The 15,867-nt window shown below is 36.4% G+C and overlaps 3 protein-coding genes and 1 non-coding gene across 4 annotated transcripts; 1 reads left to right on the forward strand and 3 right to left on the reverse strand.

The window, feature by feature from the left end:
- Positions 1–1,783: 1,783 nt before the first annotated feature.
- Positions 1,784–2,347, reverse strand: LOC111490017 (abscisic acid receptor PYL12-like). Its single transcript, XM_023138445.1, has one exon. It carries the CDS (start codon positions 2,298–2,300, stop codon positions 1,812–1,814), a length of 489 nt encoding a protein of 162 aa, XP_022994213.1. The 5' UTR covers positions 2,301–2,347; the 3' UTR covers positions 1,784–1,811.
- A 2,175-nt stretch (positions 2,348–4,522) lies between these two features.
- LOC111490560 lies at positions 4,523–4,662 on the reverse strand. Its single transcript, XR_002719595.1, has one exon. It is a non-coding gene; the product is annotated as a small nucleolar RNA Z247 (small nucleolar RNA).
- A 2,127-nt stretch (positions 4,663–6,789) lies between these two features.
- LOC111490051 (trihelix transcription factor ASIL2-like) lies at positions 6,790–10,551 on the forward strand. Its single transcript, XM_023138497.1, has 2 exons — positions 6,790–7,904; positions 10,205–10,551. The coding sequence occupies exons 1-2, from the start codon at positions 7,100–7,102 to the stop codon at positions 10,210–10,212; spliced, it is 813 nt and encodes a 270-aa protein (XP_022994265.1). The 5' UTR covers positions 6,790–7,099; the 3' UTR covers positions 10,213–10,551.
- A 1,091-nt stretch (positions 10,552–11,642) lies between these two features.
- LOC111490052 (protein LIGHT-DEPENDENT SHORT HYPOCOTYLS 10-like) lies at positions 11,643–14,959 on the reverse strand. Its single transcript, XM_023138498.1, has 2 exons — positions 14,233–14,959; positions 11,643–11,903 (listed from the first exon to the last, which is right to left on the reverse strand). Exon 1 carries the CDS (start codon positions 14,838–14,840, stop codon positions 14,259–14,261), a length of 582 nt encoding a protein of 193 aa, XP_022994266.1. The 5' UTR covers positions 14,841–14,959; the 3' UTR covers positions 11,643–11,903; positions 14,233–14,258.
- Positions 14,960–15,867: the final 908 nt, after the last annotated feature.

Below are 15,867 nucleotides of genomic sequence, written 5' to 3' on the forward strand. Positions count from 1 at the left end.
TTGGTAGAAAAACTATTTTTCAATTATATAAATAATTAGTTATGGTTAGTTTATAATCCATTAATTGCTTTTTGAAATAATTTTAATTAATCATTTATGATTAACATATCATAATTTTATACATTTTAAAATATAAACTTTTTTTTAATAACATTCATTATCAGCCTATATTTCGTTCTTCTGTTTGTATATTGTTTATTAAATTATACTTTCCTATATTATTAACTCAATTTAATGGATTAAAATTAATTTTATAATTAATAATATAGGACTATAATTAATTAAAAACTAATTAAATATTCTATAATATTAAATAAACAAATCATATATTTCTTAACATTGTTAATTACTTAATTTTAGCGATATTTAAATTAAGTACAATTATTCATTTGTTAATAGTATTTATAATAAACTCTTCAATTAAAATGATTATTTTATTATTGACTAATTATATTTTGAATACTTTGAATTAAATTTAATTATTTTATCATTTATTTTATAAAATAAATACAAAAATAATTTATTGAGTTAACTTTTAATAATGATCTCTTATTCCCGAACATATTATTTTCAATAATATATGAAAACTTAAACCTTACGACTCTTAAGAAAAATTACACAAACTACCCTTAAACTATGAGATTTTTTGCAACCAAATTCGATCCTAACCGTTTATATTATTAGATTACTTTTTATTTAATAGTGTCATAAATCATTTGATTATTATTGTCTTAATATCAATATTCTAATTAATATTATGTAAATGTAGTTAGTAGCGCTAGAAGCCTAGCCCAATCCATTTCAATCCAAGCCCAATAGCTCATCTCCCTAAATTCTTAAGCCCAGCCCAGAAAAGCCCAGCCCAACTACCTTCATCCCATAGCATAGCACCAGCCCAGTCCAACGTACGACTGGGCTTGGCTAGGTCAACGATCATCGGTCAACTCTCGAGTCAACGGTCAACGGTCTTGGATATTATACTAAATTAATAAAAATACCCCTTTCAAAAGCCCAATCCATATCATTCCAAGCCCAGTAGCTCATCACCCTAAATTCATAAGCCCAGCCCAACTATCTTCATCCTATAGCATAGCACCAGCCCAGTCCAATGTACGACTCGGCTCGGCCCGGTCAACGATCATCAGTCAACTCTCCGGTCAACGGTCAACGGTATTGAAAAATTTAGCTTGTATGACACTAATTATTCCTTTTGATTCTAATTTTATTATTCCTTTACCCTATCCTTCCTAATTTCACCTCAATTTTCATTTAAAGAGACCTAATTATAACATTTTTACTAAATTAAATAGCGATGGCAGCAATTTTAACTTAATTATACGTGATATCACGTGTTAAATGAACATGTTATAGTCCACTTTGAGCGTAAGCTTTCATGGCTTTGCAGCTTATTAGCCAATGTGGGACTTTCATCAAACACCTCCCCTCGAACAAAGTACGTCTCCCCTTAATCGAGGCTTGACCTTTTTCTTTTGGAGTTTTAGTCATTTTTTACTATGTCTTCGAGGCAGGAGGCTCGACTCCTTTCTTTTGGAGTTCTTTATTCGACATTTGAGAATTCTATTGAAATGACTAAGTTTATGGCATGCCTCTGATATCATATTAAATGAACACAACTCTCTACAATGGTATGATCTTGTCCACTTTGAGCATAAGTTCTCGTGGCTTTCCTTTGAACTTTCCCCAAAAGGCCTCGTACCAATGTAGATAGTATTACGTAGGATCATTCCCTAAATTAGTCGATGATGCGAGACCTAAAAAAGTGCAACAGAAGGAAGAGGGTGAGTCGCGGTTCAGTGGATGGTCTCAGCAACACAAGCCAACCACTTGAGGTTACATTTGATTATGGTATCAGCGAACAAAACGGTGTCTTCTTTGCTACTCCCCGACGGAACATCCACCACCACCGTCTTCCTTCCCCCACCCTCCTCCTCCTCCGCCGCCACCTCATGTAAAGTGGTGGTGGAACGGTAATTGAGGAGCTGGTGGTCCCCGCCAATGATGGTAAAGACCATGAGATGGGCATCATCATCGAGGCGGTCGAGGCGCTCAACGCTAGTGTTGGCAGGCATGCCAGTGACGACGAGGAGCTCCCTTATGGTGCCGACACCACCGTCGCCATCGCGGATGATGCAGGTCTTGACGAATTGCTTGTAGACTTGTGGGTAGTCGAAGCGGCGGACGATGGACCAGACTAGAGGGAGAGGGGCGTGAACCAATTGAACCACGCGGGAGGTGCATTGGTTGGGGAAAAGAGTGGGGGAGTGGTAGAGGCGCAGCATTGAGTCTGTGCTTGCCTTGTTGCCACTCTGGATGCCGTTTTCGCTTCCGTTGCAATGCATTTCAACGACTGAATCTGCTGGATCAGAAATGTTTTGTTTTTATTTACTCAAATTAAGGTTTTTTTTTTTTTTTTTTTTTTAATTTATAAAAGATTGTGTTTTTGGTCGGTTAAGGTTTGTGGACAAATTGGGCGTGTGTGAGATCTCACATTCATTAGAAAGGGAACGAAACATTCTTTGTAACTAAGGGTGTAGAAATTTCTTTTTGACAAACCCATTTTAAAATCTTGAGGGAAAGTCCGGAAGGGAAAGTTTTAAGAGGACAATATTTGCTAACGGTGGGCTTAGACTGTTGCAAATGGTATCAGAGTCGAACATGAGTGATGTGCTAGCGAGATAGCTAAGCCCTGAAGGGGGTGGATTGTGAGGTCCCACGTCGATTGGAAAGGAAATGAATGTCAGCGAAAACACGGGACCTTAAAGGGGTGGATTGTGAGATTCCCACATCGATTGAAGAGAGGAGAACAAAACCTTTTTTATAAGAGTGTGGAAACCTCTCTGTAGTAAACGTGTTTTAAAACTTTGAGGAAAAGTTTAAAGAGGATAATATCTACCTACAGTAGGTTTAAATCGTTACACTTACCAAGGTTGGATATCAATTGGATGGAATACAAATCTAATCATAACTGGATTCAATATAAATCTTAAGAGCCAAGGACATGTAAGAGGCATACCTCTATGGATATCCATTTTTATGACATAAATTTTAACAATCAAGTTTGATTGTCGTATTATGGTTCTTGATCTTATTGACTCGAATGTCTTTTGACATGATTTGTAGAGCGGTAAAAATGCTTATAACCCTTGAAATATTAGTAAGCTAGTTCTCAACTATTCTTAGTATTCAAAAAGTTCTATATATATACGACGAGTAATCTCTTATCTAAGTATCAAATTGATCTACACATTATCTCCTTCGGTTAATTTAATGTTGTAATATCAAACCTCCACTTAGTTTCACCCAAGCTTCATCCTGGTCATGGATAGATCACCCAGGTTCGGGTCCATAAGCAGTGACAATTGCCCCATGAAAACTCGCTTTCACTACGGCTCCAGTGGGTTCCCTTAACCAAGCCACTACCTATGAGTCGTCGGCTCATTCTTCAACAAGCACGCGGTCAGAGTCCTGGTCTCCTCCCACTGCTTGGAAGCTTACGGTTTCATGTTCTATTTCACTTCCTGATGGGGGTTCTTTTCACCCTTCCCTCACGGTACTACTTCACTATCGGTCACCCAGGATTCTTTAGCCTTGGAAGGTGGTCCTTGCTGATTCACACGGGATTCTACGTGCCTCATGCTATTTTGTTTGTGTACATTGTCGTTCGAGACAACGATTTTCTTTTAGTAGATCTAAGCTCGATGTTATCTTGTTTAGCAGGCAAAAATTTACTTTGGCAAAAAGGATCATTCATTTAAATGATATTTTAATAAAAATTTGACGAATTGACCCGCCTAAACATATCGAGATTTATAAAGATTTTATTAGATCACGAGGATATAATTATGTTTTAAATTTATAATTCAACCAACAAAATAATATGTATTTATGAAATAAGCAGAGCGTAGGAAGAGCCAAGTCAGCAAATGAGTCAATGACGACGTGGCAGACTCAAAATGTATTTTGCAGGTAATTGAGACGCGTGTGGGAAATGATGCGAGTCGGCTTATTGCAATTTAAGGACGGGATAAGGAATTAGAGTTGGACGGTGACGGTGACGGTGACGGTGACGGTGGCTTAGGAAACTGGGCCGGATCCATACAAATTGGGCCCGACAAATGTGCATGTTTGTGAGGCTTCTATTCTATTCTATTTTTATTTTTATTTATTTAGACGTATTTCTAATTTATTTTTTCTTTTTTAAATAAATAAAATAAAAATAAGAAACTCGAGTTGGTTGAGAACGGAGGTTCATCTTGATAAGACTCATCCATTCTATGTCAGCAGCGAACGAAAGTATGTCCCACTTTGTCGTAGATATGGCAGGAATGACGAGCAAAAGGGTCACGACAATCACTAGCAGGACGAGAGGGTGCGCCACCTTGAGAATGACCATGACCACAATCCCTACGCACGCGATTCTTTCGCTGACTACCACGATCAGCATAATTGACCGAAGATCCAGAATTTAACTGAAGTTCAGCTTGGTGTTGTAGTTGGTGAGCTTCAAATGCCATTAGATGTGCAAACACATCATCAAGTGTGAGGGCTTCACTCTTAGTAGTCATTGAGGTGACGAAATGATCATAGTCAGGGCCAAAACCAGCGAGAAAGATACACGATCATGTCATCATCTCGCAAGGCAGAGTCGACGGCGACCAACTCGGCAGCCAGCCCTTTGATCTTGCGGAAATAATCTGGAGTATATAGATTGTGGTAATGAGAATGACCCTACTAGGATTCAAAACCCAAAAATAGGATTATAACACAACCCTACCTTAGTTTAAAGTTTATTTTAAAAATTAAAAATATTTGATTTTTGTAACCGACGTTAATATACTCGACCGTGCTTAGAAAATTATTTTTTAGTATTGTTCAAAATTTTAATTAACGATGTACAAGAGATAGCCAATAAAATTGGAACGATACAAAGAAAATTAGCATGACTCGGTATAAGGATGACACACATAAATCAATAAATGGTATTAAAGGATAGGTACAAGAATAAACTAAAGTCACATCTGAATGAGAACCATCACGAGCATAAGATGGCTAAAAAACTTTAAAAAAATCGAAAGTTACATTAAGTATACTTTATGTGAGAACCTACATTAGGAGAAATTAAACAATTAAGTGTATCTAATAGACATGTTTGAAATCATGAAGTTGACACCGATACGTAACGGGTCAAAGTAGACAATATCTACTAGCAGTAGACTTGAGCTGTTACAGTGGTATTAGAGCTAAATATCAGACAGTGAGGCAACGAGGATATTAAGCTTCCAAGAGGATGGATTGTGAGGTCTTATGTCTCTTGTAAAAGCGTAGAAACCCCTCTTTAACTAAAAGCAAATAATATTTACTAGTGATAGACTTCAGTTGTTACATTTTGAGTAGTGTGAACATGTCGTAATAGATGCAATATTTTATATCCACCCGATCGTTTTGTCATGTATGATGTGATCGATAATCAAAACAACTCCGATTTTTTTTTTTCCTTCAAATATGACATTTTTATTTTTATATGCAAAATTTAAAGTTTTAAAAGTAAATATATATATATATATATATATATATATATATATATTTGAATTTTAAAGAGACCAAATAGGAAAAAATAGGGAGAGAATAAAAGAATGAAAAATAAATAAATAAAGGAATAATAATTAATCCCGTTATCTTCTTTTTTATCGTTAATCTATATTCATTGGTACTGGACTCAAAAGATTAGCGTATTGTCTGAGATGATCTCGAAGAGTATAAAGAACTAAGTGAGAAGTGAGAATTTCCAGTTCTTTTGAAGAGTCCAAGCCAACTGCTAGCCGATATTGTTATCTTTGGGTTTTTCCTTATGAGTTTCCCCTCAAGCTTGATTTTAAAACCCGCTACTCAGGTTGTGGGTTTTTTTTTTAAATCACAAAAGCATATATATATATATCATCATAATTAAATTCCATTAATTTCTTTTTTTATTTTTATTTTTTTCAAAATGAAATGTTCGTATATCTCTTTTCCAGTTTTACCAGATTGTGAAAAAGAATGCGGTAATTAAATTAGTAACTGTGGTTAATTATATTTATTTAAAAATATGTATTATATCACCATCCCAATCCCGTCATATTTGGAAGTGATTTTAGAATTTGTAATTTTAATAAAATAATTTGTTTATAAGTGTATTTTTTATATAATCATTTTAATGTTTGATTTTACTGTTTTTAATGGAATTTCTATACCATATAAAAGAAATGCTAAATTAATATAAATACTATAAATTTGGTACTTTATCCACAAAAATATATTTCAATTTTTTTAAATTATAGAAATGGTTAATATTTTATTTTAAAAAATAAGTTTTAAAATTTTCATTAATACACTTAGTTTTTTAAATTAAAAAATACCCTTAGGATTAATATATGAATAAACCGTTAGTATTATATATATTTAAAAATATTTATGCTAATTTTTTTAATTTTTTAATTTATAAAAGTAAATAGTATTATTACTACTTAATTTTTTTTATAGATATATTATTGTTAAACATAATACTAATCATAAAGAATATTTTATTAATAAAAAATTTTAAAGTTGAAGAGTTGTATTAAATTTTTTTAAAAAAAATATTTTTATTAATTCAAAAGAATTGAAACATTAAAACGAAAAAAAAAAAAAAAAAAAAAAAAAAAAAAAAAAAAAAAAAAAAAAAAAAAAAAAAAAAAAAAAAAAAAAAAAAAAAAAAGTCGTCGACGACCACAGGGTTACCGGACGACCCATAAAAAGAAACTGAGGGAAGGAGAGAGAGGGAGAGAAGTCGTCGACGACCGGCCATGCGCTTGTGTAGTGAGATCCCACGTGAACCCTCTCCGTTTCGGAAATCCCACTTCCCCGCTGTCTAGGCCGCAGTCTTCCCGCCAGTCAGCGACCCCACCCCCCCTTCACCGCCCCTTTTCCTGTTGGGCCGAAGCTTCCGACTAAACCATGACCCATTTCCCTCCCGGCCCGCTTCCTTTTCGGTTTCCTCTCCCCGGCGATATCATCGTCTCCACCGCTCCACTTACCACCCCTCACCTCTTTCTCTATTCTCATGGCGGATCTCACCGATTCTCTCACCCCTTCCTCTTCCATCTCCCGCCAGGTTCCCATTCGTGAGGACTGTTGGACCGAGGACGCTACCTCCACTCTCATCGACGCTTGGGGTCGTCGGTTTCTCGATCTCAATCGCGGCAATCTCCGGCAGAAGGACTGGCTGGATGTTGCTGATTCTGTCAACGCTCTCCATGGCCTTACTAAGAAAACCTATCGCTCCGATGTTCAGTGTAAGAACCGGATCGACACCGTTAAGAAGAAGTACAAGACCGAGGCTGCTAGGGTTTCTTCTTCCCACGGGAGTTTTGTTTCATCTTGGCCGTTTTATGGTCGCCTTCACGAATTGATTGGACCTTCGGCTTTTCCTAGGTCGTTTCGGAAGATGCCTCCACCAGCTGCGGCTGTCGTCGCCGTGTCTCGTAAGCGGCCTGCCGCAGCCATGGATGTGGGGGTTTTCCGGAAGAACTACTCGGCTATGGCTGCTGCTGCTGCTGCGGCGGCGGATGCATTGACCGAGGATGAAGATGAAGAGGAGGAGAGAGTGAGCGAGGAGGAGGATGAGGAGGAGGAGGAGGAGGAGGAGGCGGAAGGGGAGGGGATGAGTAGGTTGGCTAGAGCAATTCAAAGGTTTGGGGAGGTGTATGAATCAGTGGAGGCTGAGAAGGTGCGACAGATGGTGGAATTGGAGAAGCAGAGGATGCAATTTGCTAAGGATTTGGAGGTGCAGCGGATGCATATGTTTATGGAGACTCAGGTTCAGCTTGAGAAGATTAAGCGAGGGAAGAAGAAATCAACTCCCAGTGGTAAGGCCATGAAAACTTTTTGCTCTATTTTTCCTTTGAAATTTCCTTTACTTTTTTCATGAAGCTGAAGTTTTAACTGTTACAGATTCAATATAGAGCTTGTATTTTGATGTGGGTTGTGATGGTATGGCCTTGGTTATGATGCATTTCTATATGCCCAACTCTTAATGATCTAGAGAAATATGTGAATTGAATCTATAACTTGTAAGGCTGTTCTACATATTAGGGAGACAAAAGTATTGCAAATCTTCTGGTTTTAGGCGTTTGTGTTTTGGTAATACCATCCTTGAGTATTGAAAATTTTTGTAACTGCCCATGCCGACCGCTAGCAGATATTGTCCTATTTGAACTTTTCCTTTCAACCTTCCCCTCAAAGTTTTTGCGTATACTAGGGAGAGGTTTCCACACCATTTGGGCTTTTTCTTTCGGGCTTCCCTTCAAGGTTTTTAAAACGCGTATGCTAGGGAGATGTTTCCACACCCTTGTAAAAAACAATTGTTTTGTTCTCCTCTCAACCAATGTGGGGTCTCACATTTCTCCCTCCTTTAGGGTTCAGAGTCCTCGTTGGCACTCGTTCCCTTCTCCAATTGATGTGGGACCCCCCAATCTGCCTCGTATGGAGCCTAGTGTCCTTGCTGATACATTGCCTCGTGTTCACCCCCCTTTGGGGCTCAGCCTCCTCGCTGGCTATCGGTGTCTAACTTTGATACTATTTGTAATAGTCCAAGCTCACCGCTAGCCGATATTGTTCTCTTTGGGCTTTTCCTTTTAGGCTTCGCCTCAAGATTCTTAAAACGCGTCGGTTAGGGGGAGGTTTCCATACCCTTATAAAGAATGTTTCGTAATATGCACGTTTCAATTACTCTGGACAAACAGTCTTGCAAAGGGTTTCTCTTCCTTGTTTCAAACAGATAGTGGGTGCCTAGGAACAATGTTTCATTCCTTTTCGTGATTTTAAGAATATTGGAGTATAACAACCTCACTTGCATAGGATTTGTTCTATAGGTCGTACAGTTGGGTCCATGAGTTCTAAAGAATTTTGGATTACAGGGCTGATCCTAAGTAATCATAAACCACCAAATGGAGCCAATTTCTTCTCTATTTTATATAATGCAAATTGCTTTACATAGTCCTTCGATTCATGTTTTGAACTGGAAATTTTCACTCTGATTATAAAATTTCTTCTTAAAATTCAAAGCTGCTTCTAGCCTGACTTTATTTGGGCTTGGAGTGTTTGTGGAGGATTTCTCCAAGGTCTTGTACGCAAGCCTCTAGGTGGAAAGCTTAATGAATAATTTGGAGTCTGGTTTTTTCTTGTGGATTAATGGCAAATGGTTATGGGGGTGGCACTAACTGATATCGTGCTATCAACAAGAAAAAGGAAAAACATACCTAAATGATGAATTCCTTCCTCAAGATTGTACTATTGGATCTCATGTAGTGTCTTATATCCCAGTCGGTTTCCTCTGAAGATTATGAAACCAATGCTCTGCTTGAGTATGATGTAAATGAAATTTATGTTTTTAAAGGAATATAAAATATCAGATGCATTTCTTGAAATCTACCGTCAATTTGTAGCCCAAGTCCATCGCTAGCAGATATTGTCCTCTTTAGGCTTTACCCTCAAAGTTTGAGTTTCCTCTCAAGGTTTTAAAACGCATCTATTAGGGAGAGATTTTCACAACCTTATAAAGAATGCTTTGTTCTCCTCTCCAACTGATGTTGGATCTCACAATCCACCCCTTGGGGGCCAGCGTCCTTGCTGGCTGGGTTGTCTGGCTCTGATACCATTTATAACAGTCCAACCACACTGCTAGCAAATATTGTCATTTTTGGACTTTTTCTGATGGGCTTCCCTTCAAGGTTTTAAAATGTATCAGCTAAGAAGAGTTTTTCATATAAAGAATGTTTATGTTCTCCTTTCCAATCGACGTGGGATCTCACATCATATTTCCAGAAAACTATCCTTTCTAATAAACCCTTATAGTACTATGGACAGACATTCCAAAAGAGTCATAATAATTTCTCAAAGGGAACAAGGTCACAAAAGTTATGGGATACGAAATTTGTGACATTTACTTGGTAGTTTGTAGTTACATTATTGTATAGGAAACAAAGTGCTTGGTTATAGAACACTACTGTTAATTGCTCGTTTACTTGTTGCGTTCGACCAATGTCGATTTAACTGTTTGAAGTGGCAAAATTTGAAATGACTGGTTCGTTTGCTTTTGCTGATACAAATGCAAACTTGGCAATGCATTGACATTGTTTGAAATGAAAGGTTGTTTTTTCTGATGCAGATATGTAAAGTAAACAGAAAGTTCATAAGGTACATACACATTGAAGCTGAGGAGATTACATAATACCAACCAAAAAGAAAAGGAAAGAAAAAGAAGGGAGAATTGTATCCCTTTCCTCTGCTTGTAGAGAAGTTGGGCTAACTGCTGTAATCAACGTTTAGATGTTTAGCTAATCCAAGACAAACCTTTATCTTCTTCTACTTTGAAACTTAGCGTGGTGGGTAATTCAAGCTTCTTATAATCTTGTTTTAAACTTTGATTAGGAAAGCTAATCAATATCTTGACTTGATTAAGTGCATATGGAAACTTTCAAGCTTTCAATTCATTTGGGTCCTAATTTTTTATTAGGTGATTTGTTTTTGGACATGGCTAAGTTGGGGACGTGTTTCAATATACTATTTGTTAGAGACCAGGGAGCCTCGATATCTCTCTCCATAATGACATGTAGGTTATATAGTTCATTTTCAATTAAAATACATGCTTTAATAAGTTGAATGATGCTCATGCTTGCGTTTAGTTGAGGCATGACCATAGGAGTCCTTAGATCTAACTCTACATATTTTGCTATCACACTCGAGTCTAACTCTACATATTTTGCTATCACACTCGAGTCGACCTTGATAAGGTGGGTCAAGGAGTTTGTTGACCTCATTCTTTGTAATCCCTCCATGCATTTCTTCTTATTTGAGCTTTCAGTGCAGCTAAAATAGCATGGTTGACCTCGACCAACTAGTGTTGGGTGACTTCTATACCTGAAATCTTTTGTTCAAATAATTTTTGTATAGCTTCGGTTTCTTCTCGTTCATATCCTTTCTCATTCTTCAAACAAAAGGAAAGTTTCACGAGCAACCTTTGTCCTTCCCACACATAGGACACGAAAAATGTACCTAACCTTCACATGACAACAAGTATAAATTTGTTTAAAGGAAGACGAGCGTTGCTTATAAAAAAGGAGAAAATTGTACGTCGGTGATTTAGCAAATATAATTTGAGTGTAGCAAGAGTTCTTCCAATGAGAAAGAGCGTACATTCTGTATATAAGAACATTTTATTCTTTTCTACGTTTCTACTATGAATTAGGTTAAAGATAAACTAGACTAGGTTAAACTAGGATGATAGGAGCCGAGGGTATGCATGACTTGTGCCCACTTGGTAGGCTGACCCTATGGTTGAGATCGATGAATTGCATTTGGGCTTTGACCCAAATACTTCTCTTCTCCTTTATACCTCATGGCTCGATCCTTTTGTATTGGCTCGAATTTTGTCCCACCTAACAAGCGTGGAAACATGATCTATTAAGTCACATTTAGATAGAACGATAACTTTTTCAGTAGTCATCCAACATAGCAGAACTTTCACCTGAACATATTTAATTAGCTGTTGAGTTATGATGGCAACGGGTCAATATATATTATAAACATTAACCACTTAGAGAAAATTGGACAATAGAAATGACCATTTTGATGTATAGTCTAATTAAAAAGTGAACTTACAAGCCATGAGGCATTTAAAATAAAATAAAATAAAATAAAATGGCTTGCTAACCTAGCTTTTGCTACAATACTTTGCTAAACTTTTTATTCTCTATTTCTTTATATAATTAATTCTACAACATAATAATTATTTTATCAGATAGAAAACCCTTCGACTCGTTCCACATTTACACGTTCGTTCTCGATCGATCCCGTGCTTTCTTATCCTGAAATTAAGAAAAATAAATTAAAAAAAAAACCTTAAAAAAACATGTTGATGTTCATAGATAAGGTTATTAAAGATCATTCAGCAGCCAAATGGTCGGGAATTACGGATAATTGAACGTCTATATAGAAATTAAATTCAAATTTCAACGACAAAAAATATGACAATTCAGAAATGAAATAAAAGTCAAGTAGGAATGAATGTACATATACCGACAACCTAAAATTTTGGGTTGGGTTTGTGATTCGAGCAACCCGAATAAGGTACGCAACCCAACTCAAATCTCTATTTTCGGGTTGGGTTGGGTTAGGTTTTCGGGGTTTTTTCTTTTTTAATTATTAAAGAAAATCTTACTTATCCACCCTACATATTTCATTAATAACTAAATAACATTCAATAAGTCACAAATGCATCACTACACATCAGTTACAAATGTTAAATATTCTTAATCTTCATAATAATCTTAAAAATAAGTTAAAGTAGAGTTGAGTTGGAACTCGATTTTCATGTTTGCTGGATTAACCCAACCAAAAAAATGTCAACCTGCGAACCGACTTGAATTTTAGGTTTTCGGCCAAAATTTCAATCCAACTCGAGCCAAAAAAAATCTAACCAACTTAACTAGAGGTAGTCCAAGTTAGTCAGATTCTTGAGTCATATAAACATACTAAAGTCGAAGTTCAAATTTTGAGACCCGAAGAGGGTTCATTTTAAGGGTATCCTAAAGTTCCAAATGAAGATATTAATCTCAAAACATTAAAGAAATGAAAAGAAAAATAACGAATAAGAACCGAACACGTGCCGATCTTGGGTTCAATGTAATTTCATCCATCTATGAAACTAATTAATATTATTATAAAACCAAAATAATAATTAACACATAGCTGTCAGTAATTAACCTTTAATGCAAACACTAAACACAAAAAAGGAAAATTAAATCTTTAATTAAGCAACAACCATTTCTAAATATTATGTTAAGATTAGTCCTAAGATAAGATATAGCAATGAAGATTAAGGAACAATTAATTCAATCAACATGCACTAATTAATTCTGTTTAGCTCCAAATCCTCAACTGTAGAAGAATCTAATGTTAATGGTTAAGGAGGCTTTTATAATCTAAACCAGAAAATTAGAATATCTTGAGAAAATAAAAAGTGTACCCAAATCTAGATATATATATATATATATATATATATATATATATATATATATATATAACAGAAGAACGACTGGGTTGTGGTCGATATTTTTCAATGCGGAATATTCAAATTTGATAATGAGACATATATGTTTGATAAAAAACTATTCCTAGAGAGTTTTGACTCTCAGGCCTGTGAGATCCCACATCGGTTGAAAAGAGGAACGAAACATTTCTTATAAAGATGTGAAAACCTCCTTACTTGACACGTTTTAAAATTGTGAGGTTGAAGGTGATATGCAATGGGCCAAAACGGACAATATCGGCTAACAGTAAGTTTGGGTTATTACAGGACAATTTTTGGATCATTTTTCATAAGGGTATTGTTAAGAAAATATTTTTGTTTCTCGACCGAGTGTCACCGAGAGGTTTAGAGACACTTTGAATTGAGGGCATGAATGATGAGTATAGTTTCTATCTCCAACCCCGTTTGGCAAACAAGAACCCCACAAAACTTTGACACATATGTTTAGTAAAAAACCATTCTTAGAGAGTTTCGCTCTCCGACTTGTGAGATCCCACATCGGTTGGAGAGGAGAATAAAACATTTCTTACAAAAGTGTGGAAAACTCTTCATACCAGACACGTTTAAAACCGTGAGACTGATAATGATACGTAACGGTCCAAAACCAACAATCTCTGTTAGTAGTGGGCTTGGACACGGGACGTTCAGAGCAACTTCGAGACACAAACCCCATCAACAAACATCTCATGCATGAATGTATAATGACCATTCCATTCCATTCCATCCATGCATGGGGCGCACAAAATCCCACACAATCACAAAAGGCCCAAAAAACCCCTAAAAGTTGAGAATTTAAATGAAGTTTTTAATTAACTCAATAAAAATAAAATAAAAAAAACACAGCTCTTTCTTTTTCTTGTTTCTTTGTTTGCAAAAAACAAGGTTTTTTTTTTTTTTTTTTTTTTGTGTGTTTTTTGTAATGGATAACATGTTCTTATTACCAATTCTCCAAAATTTTAGGGTTTTCTGAAAATGGGTTCTTAGGGTTAGCTTAATTTGATTCAATAAATTATAGGTTTTACTCAATAATCTTGAAGGAAGCTTTAGGGAAAGATTCAAATCAATTATTGAATTAAAAATCAAATCTTTGAAGTAAAAAAAAATACCAGGAGTTGCAGAACAGTGATTTGAATCAAGCAAGATGCTTCATGGGTTGGTTGTTATTATTGCTGCCGCCGCAGCCGCCGCCGCCACCGCCGTCGTCGTTAGCCTTCAATTGAGCTCTTTTCCTCTTCTTTTTCTTGTACGGAATCCCTCTAGCTTTAGCTTGACACTCCTTAACTTCCCTTAAATACACACGAATTGCTCCATTTCCAAAAGGGTTTGATTCCGGCGATCCGCCGTGCTCCTCATACGCCGCCCGAAGTCGGCCGATGAGAGCATCAAGGCTGCCCCATGCTTGGCGGAGTGGACACGTGCAAGGGGCAGGTGGGTCAGGCTGACCGAAAAACACGCACCCATGTAAGTGAACCTTAGTTTTTCCGAACTGGTCCAGGTAGCGGAGGAATTCGAGCACGTGGTTGCAGTTGCACTCAAACAGTGGAACCGGTGGCGCTTGATTTTTTAGATACTGTCCGAACGTGTTCCAGTCTCGCCGCTTCTGCGACTCGTAGCGGCTGAGCGCCGCCGCGCCTTGGTGGTTCTGGGTGTCGATGACCGCCGCCGTCGACGATGATCCGGCCTCCGTGGAATCTTTTCGTGGTTGGGTTGACATGATCAAGAAATTAGCAGAGAGAGAGAGAGAGAGAGAGAGAGAGAGAGAGAGAGAGAGAGAGAGAATTATAGGAAGGCCAGAAATTTCTTAAGCAAATTCGACAAGAAATGACAAATTAATTAAAAAAAAAAAAGGAAAATAAATAAATAAAGGAAATAAAGATGGGGTTTTTATTGCAGTGGAGAAGAAAGACGAAAATCCCATCCTGGGAGAGGACATTACATGGGGCCTACGAGGGTGCTTTTTGTCTTTGTCTTTTTTTTTTTTCTAAAATTAAAATTAGATTTTCTTATCAAAATTCCATTAAATAATCATGTATTTGGTTATTATTATTATTTTTATAAATATGGCTGTCGGTGGTGTGTAATTAATTAGTCTTATTTTACAAGTTTTTATGAGATCTTCTTTCTCTATAACAAATATGTTTTAAAGTCATAAAATCGATGGTCTTACGGCTGAAACAGACAATATCTATTAATAGTGGGCTTGAATTGTTACAAATGCTATTAGAGCCAGATATTGAAGTGTGTGGGGGCTAAAACATACAATATCTGCTAGCGATGAAGTTGAGTTTTTATAAATGGTATTTGAGCTAGATCTGAGCGGTGTGCAAGAACGAAGTAGGCAATATCTGCTAGCGATGAGTTTGAGCTGTTACAGATGGTATTAGAGATAGATATCGAGCGGTGTGCGGGAACGAAGCATTTCTTGTAGGGTTGTGGAAATCTCACCCTAACAAATGTGTTTTAAAACTTTGAGACTGACGATGATACGTAATGAATAAAAGCGAACAATATCTACTAGCGGTGGGCTTGAGCTATTATAAATGGTATTAGAGCCAGACACTGAATAATGTGCGAGAACGAAACATTTATGTCGTAAAAACCCCCCAATTTTTCTATTTAATTTTCTCCAAAAATTAAAAAAGAAAATGAAAAAGGAATTATACTATTCATTGACACTAACTTCATAAAAATCCCTACTTAAAATGTTTATTCTTTTTTTGTTTTTTCACCTCAAATTTGCT

This window comes from Cucurbita maxima, unplaced genomic scaffold, assembly GCF_002738345.1.
Source record: "Cucurbita maxima cultivar Rimu unplaced genomic scaffold, Cmax_1.0 Cma_Scf00015, whole genome shotgun sequence".
NCBI classification, from domain to species: Eukaryota; Viridiplantae; Streptophyta; class Magnoliopsida; order Cucurbitales; family Cucurbitaceae; genus Cucurbita; species Cucurbita maxima.

Bases quoted from the DNA above. Each gene is read 5' to 3' on its own strand.
- LOC111490017 (XM_023138445.1), bottom strand. From the start codon at position 2,300: ATGCTGCGCCTCTACCACTCCCCCACTCTTTTCCCCAACCAATGCACC.
- LOC111490051 (XM_023138497.1), top strand. From the start codon at position 7,100: ATGGCGGATCTCACCGATTCTCTCACCCCTTCCTCTTCCATCTCCCGC.
- LOC111490052 (XM_023138498.1), bottom strand. From the start codon at position 14,840: ATGTCAACCCAACCACGAAAAGATTCCACGGAGGCCGGATCATCGTCG.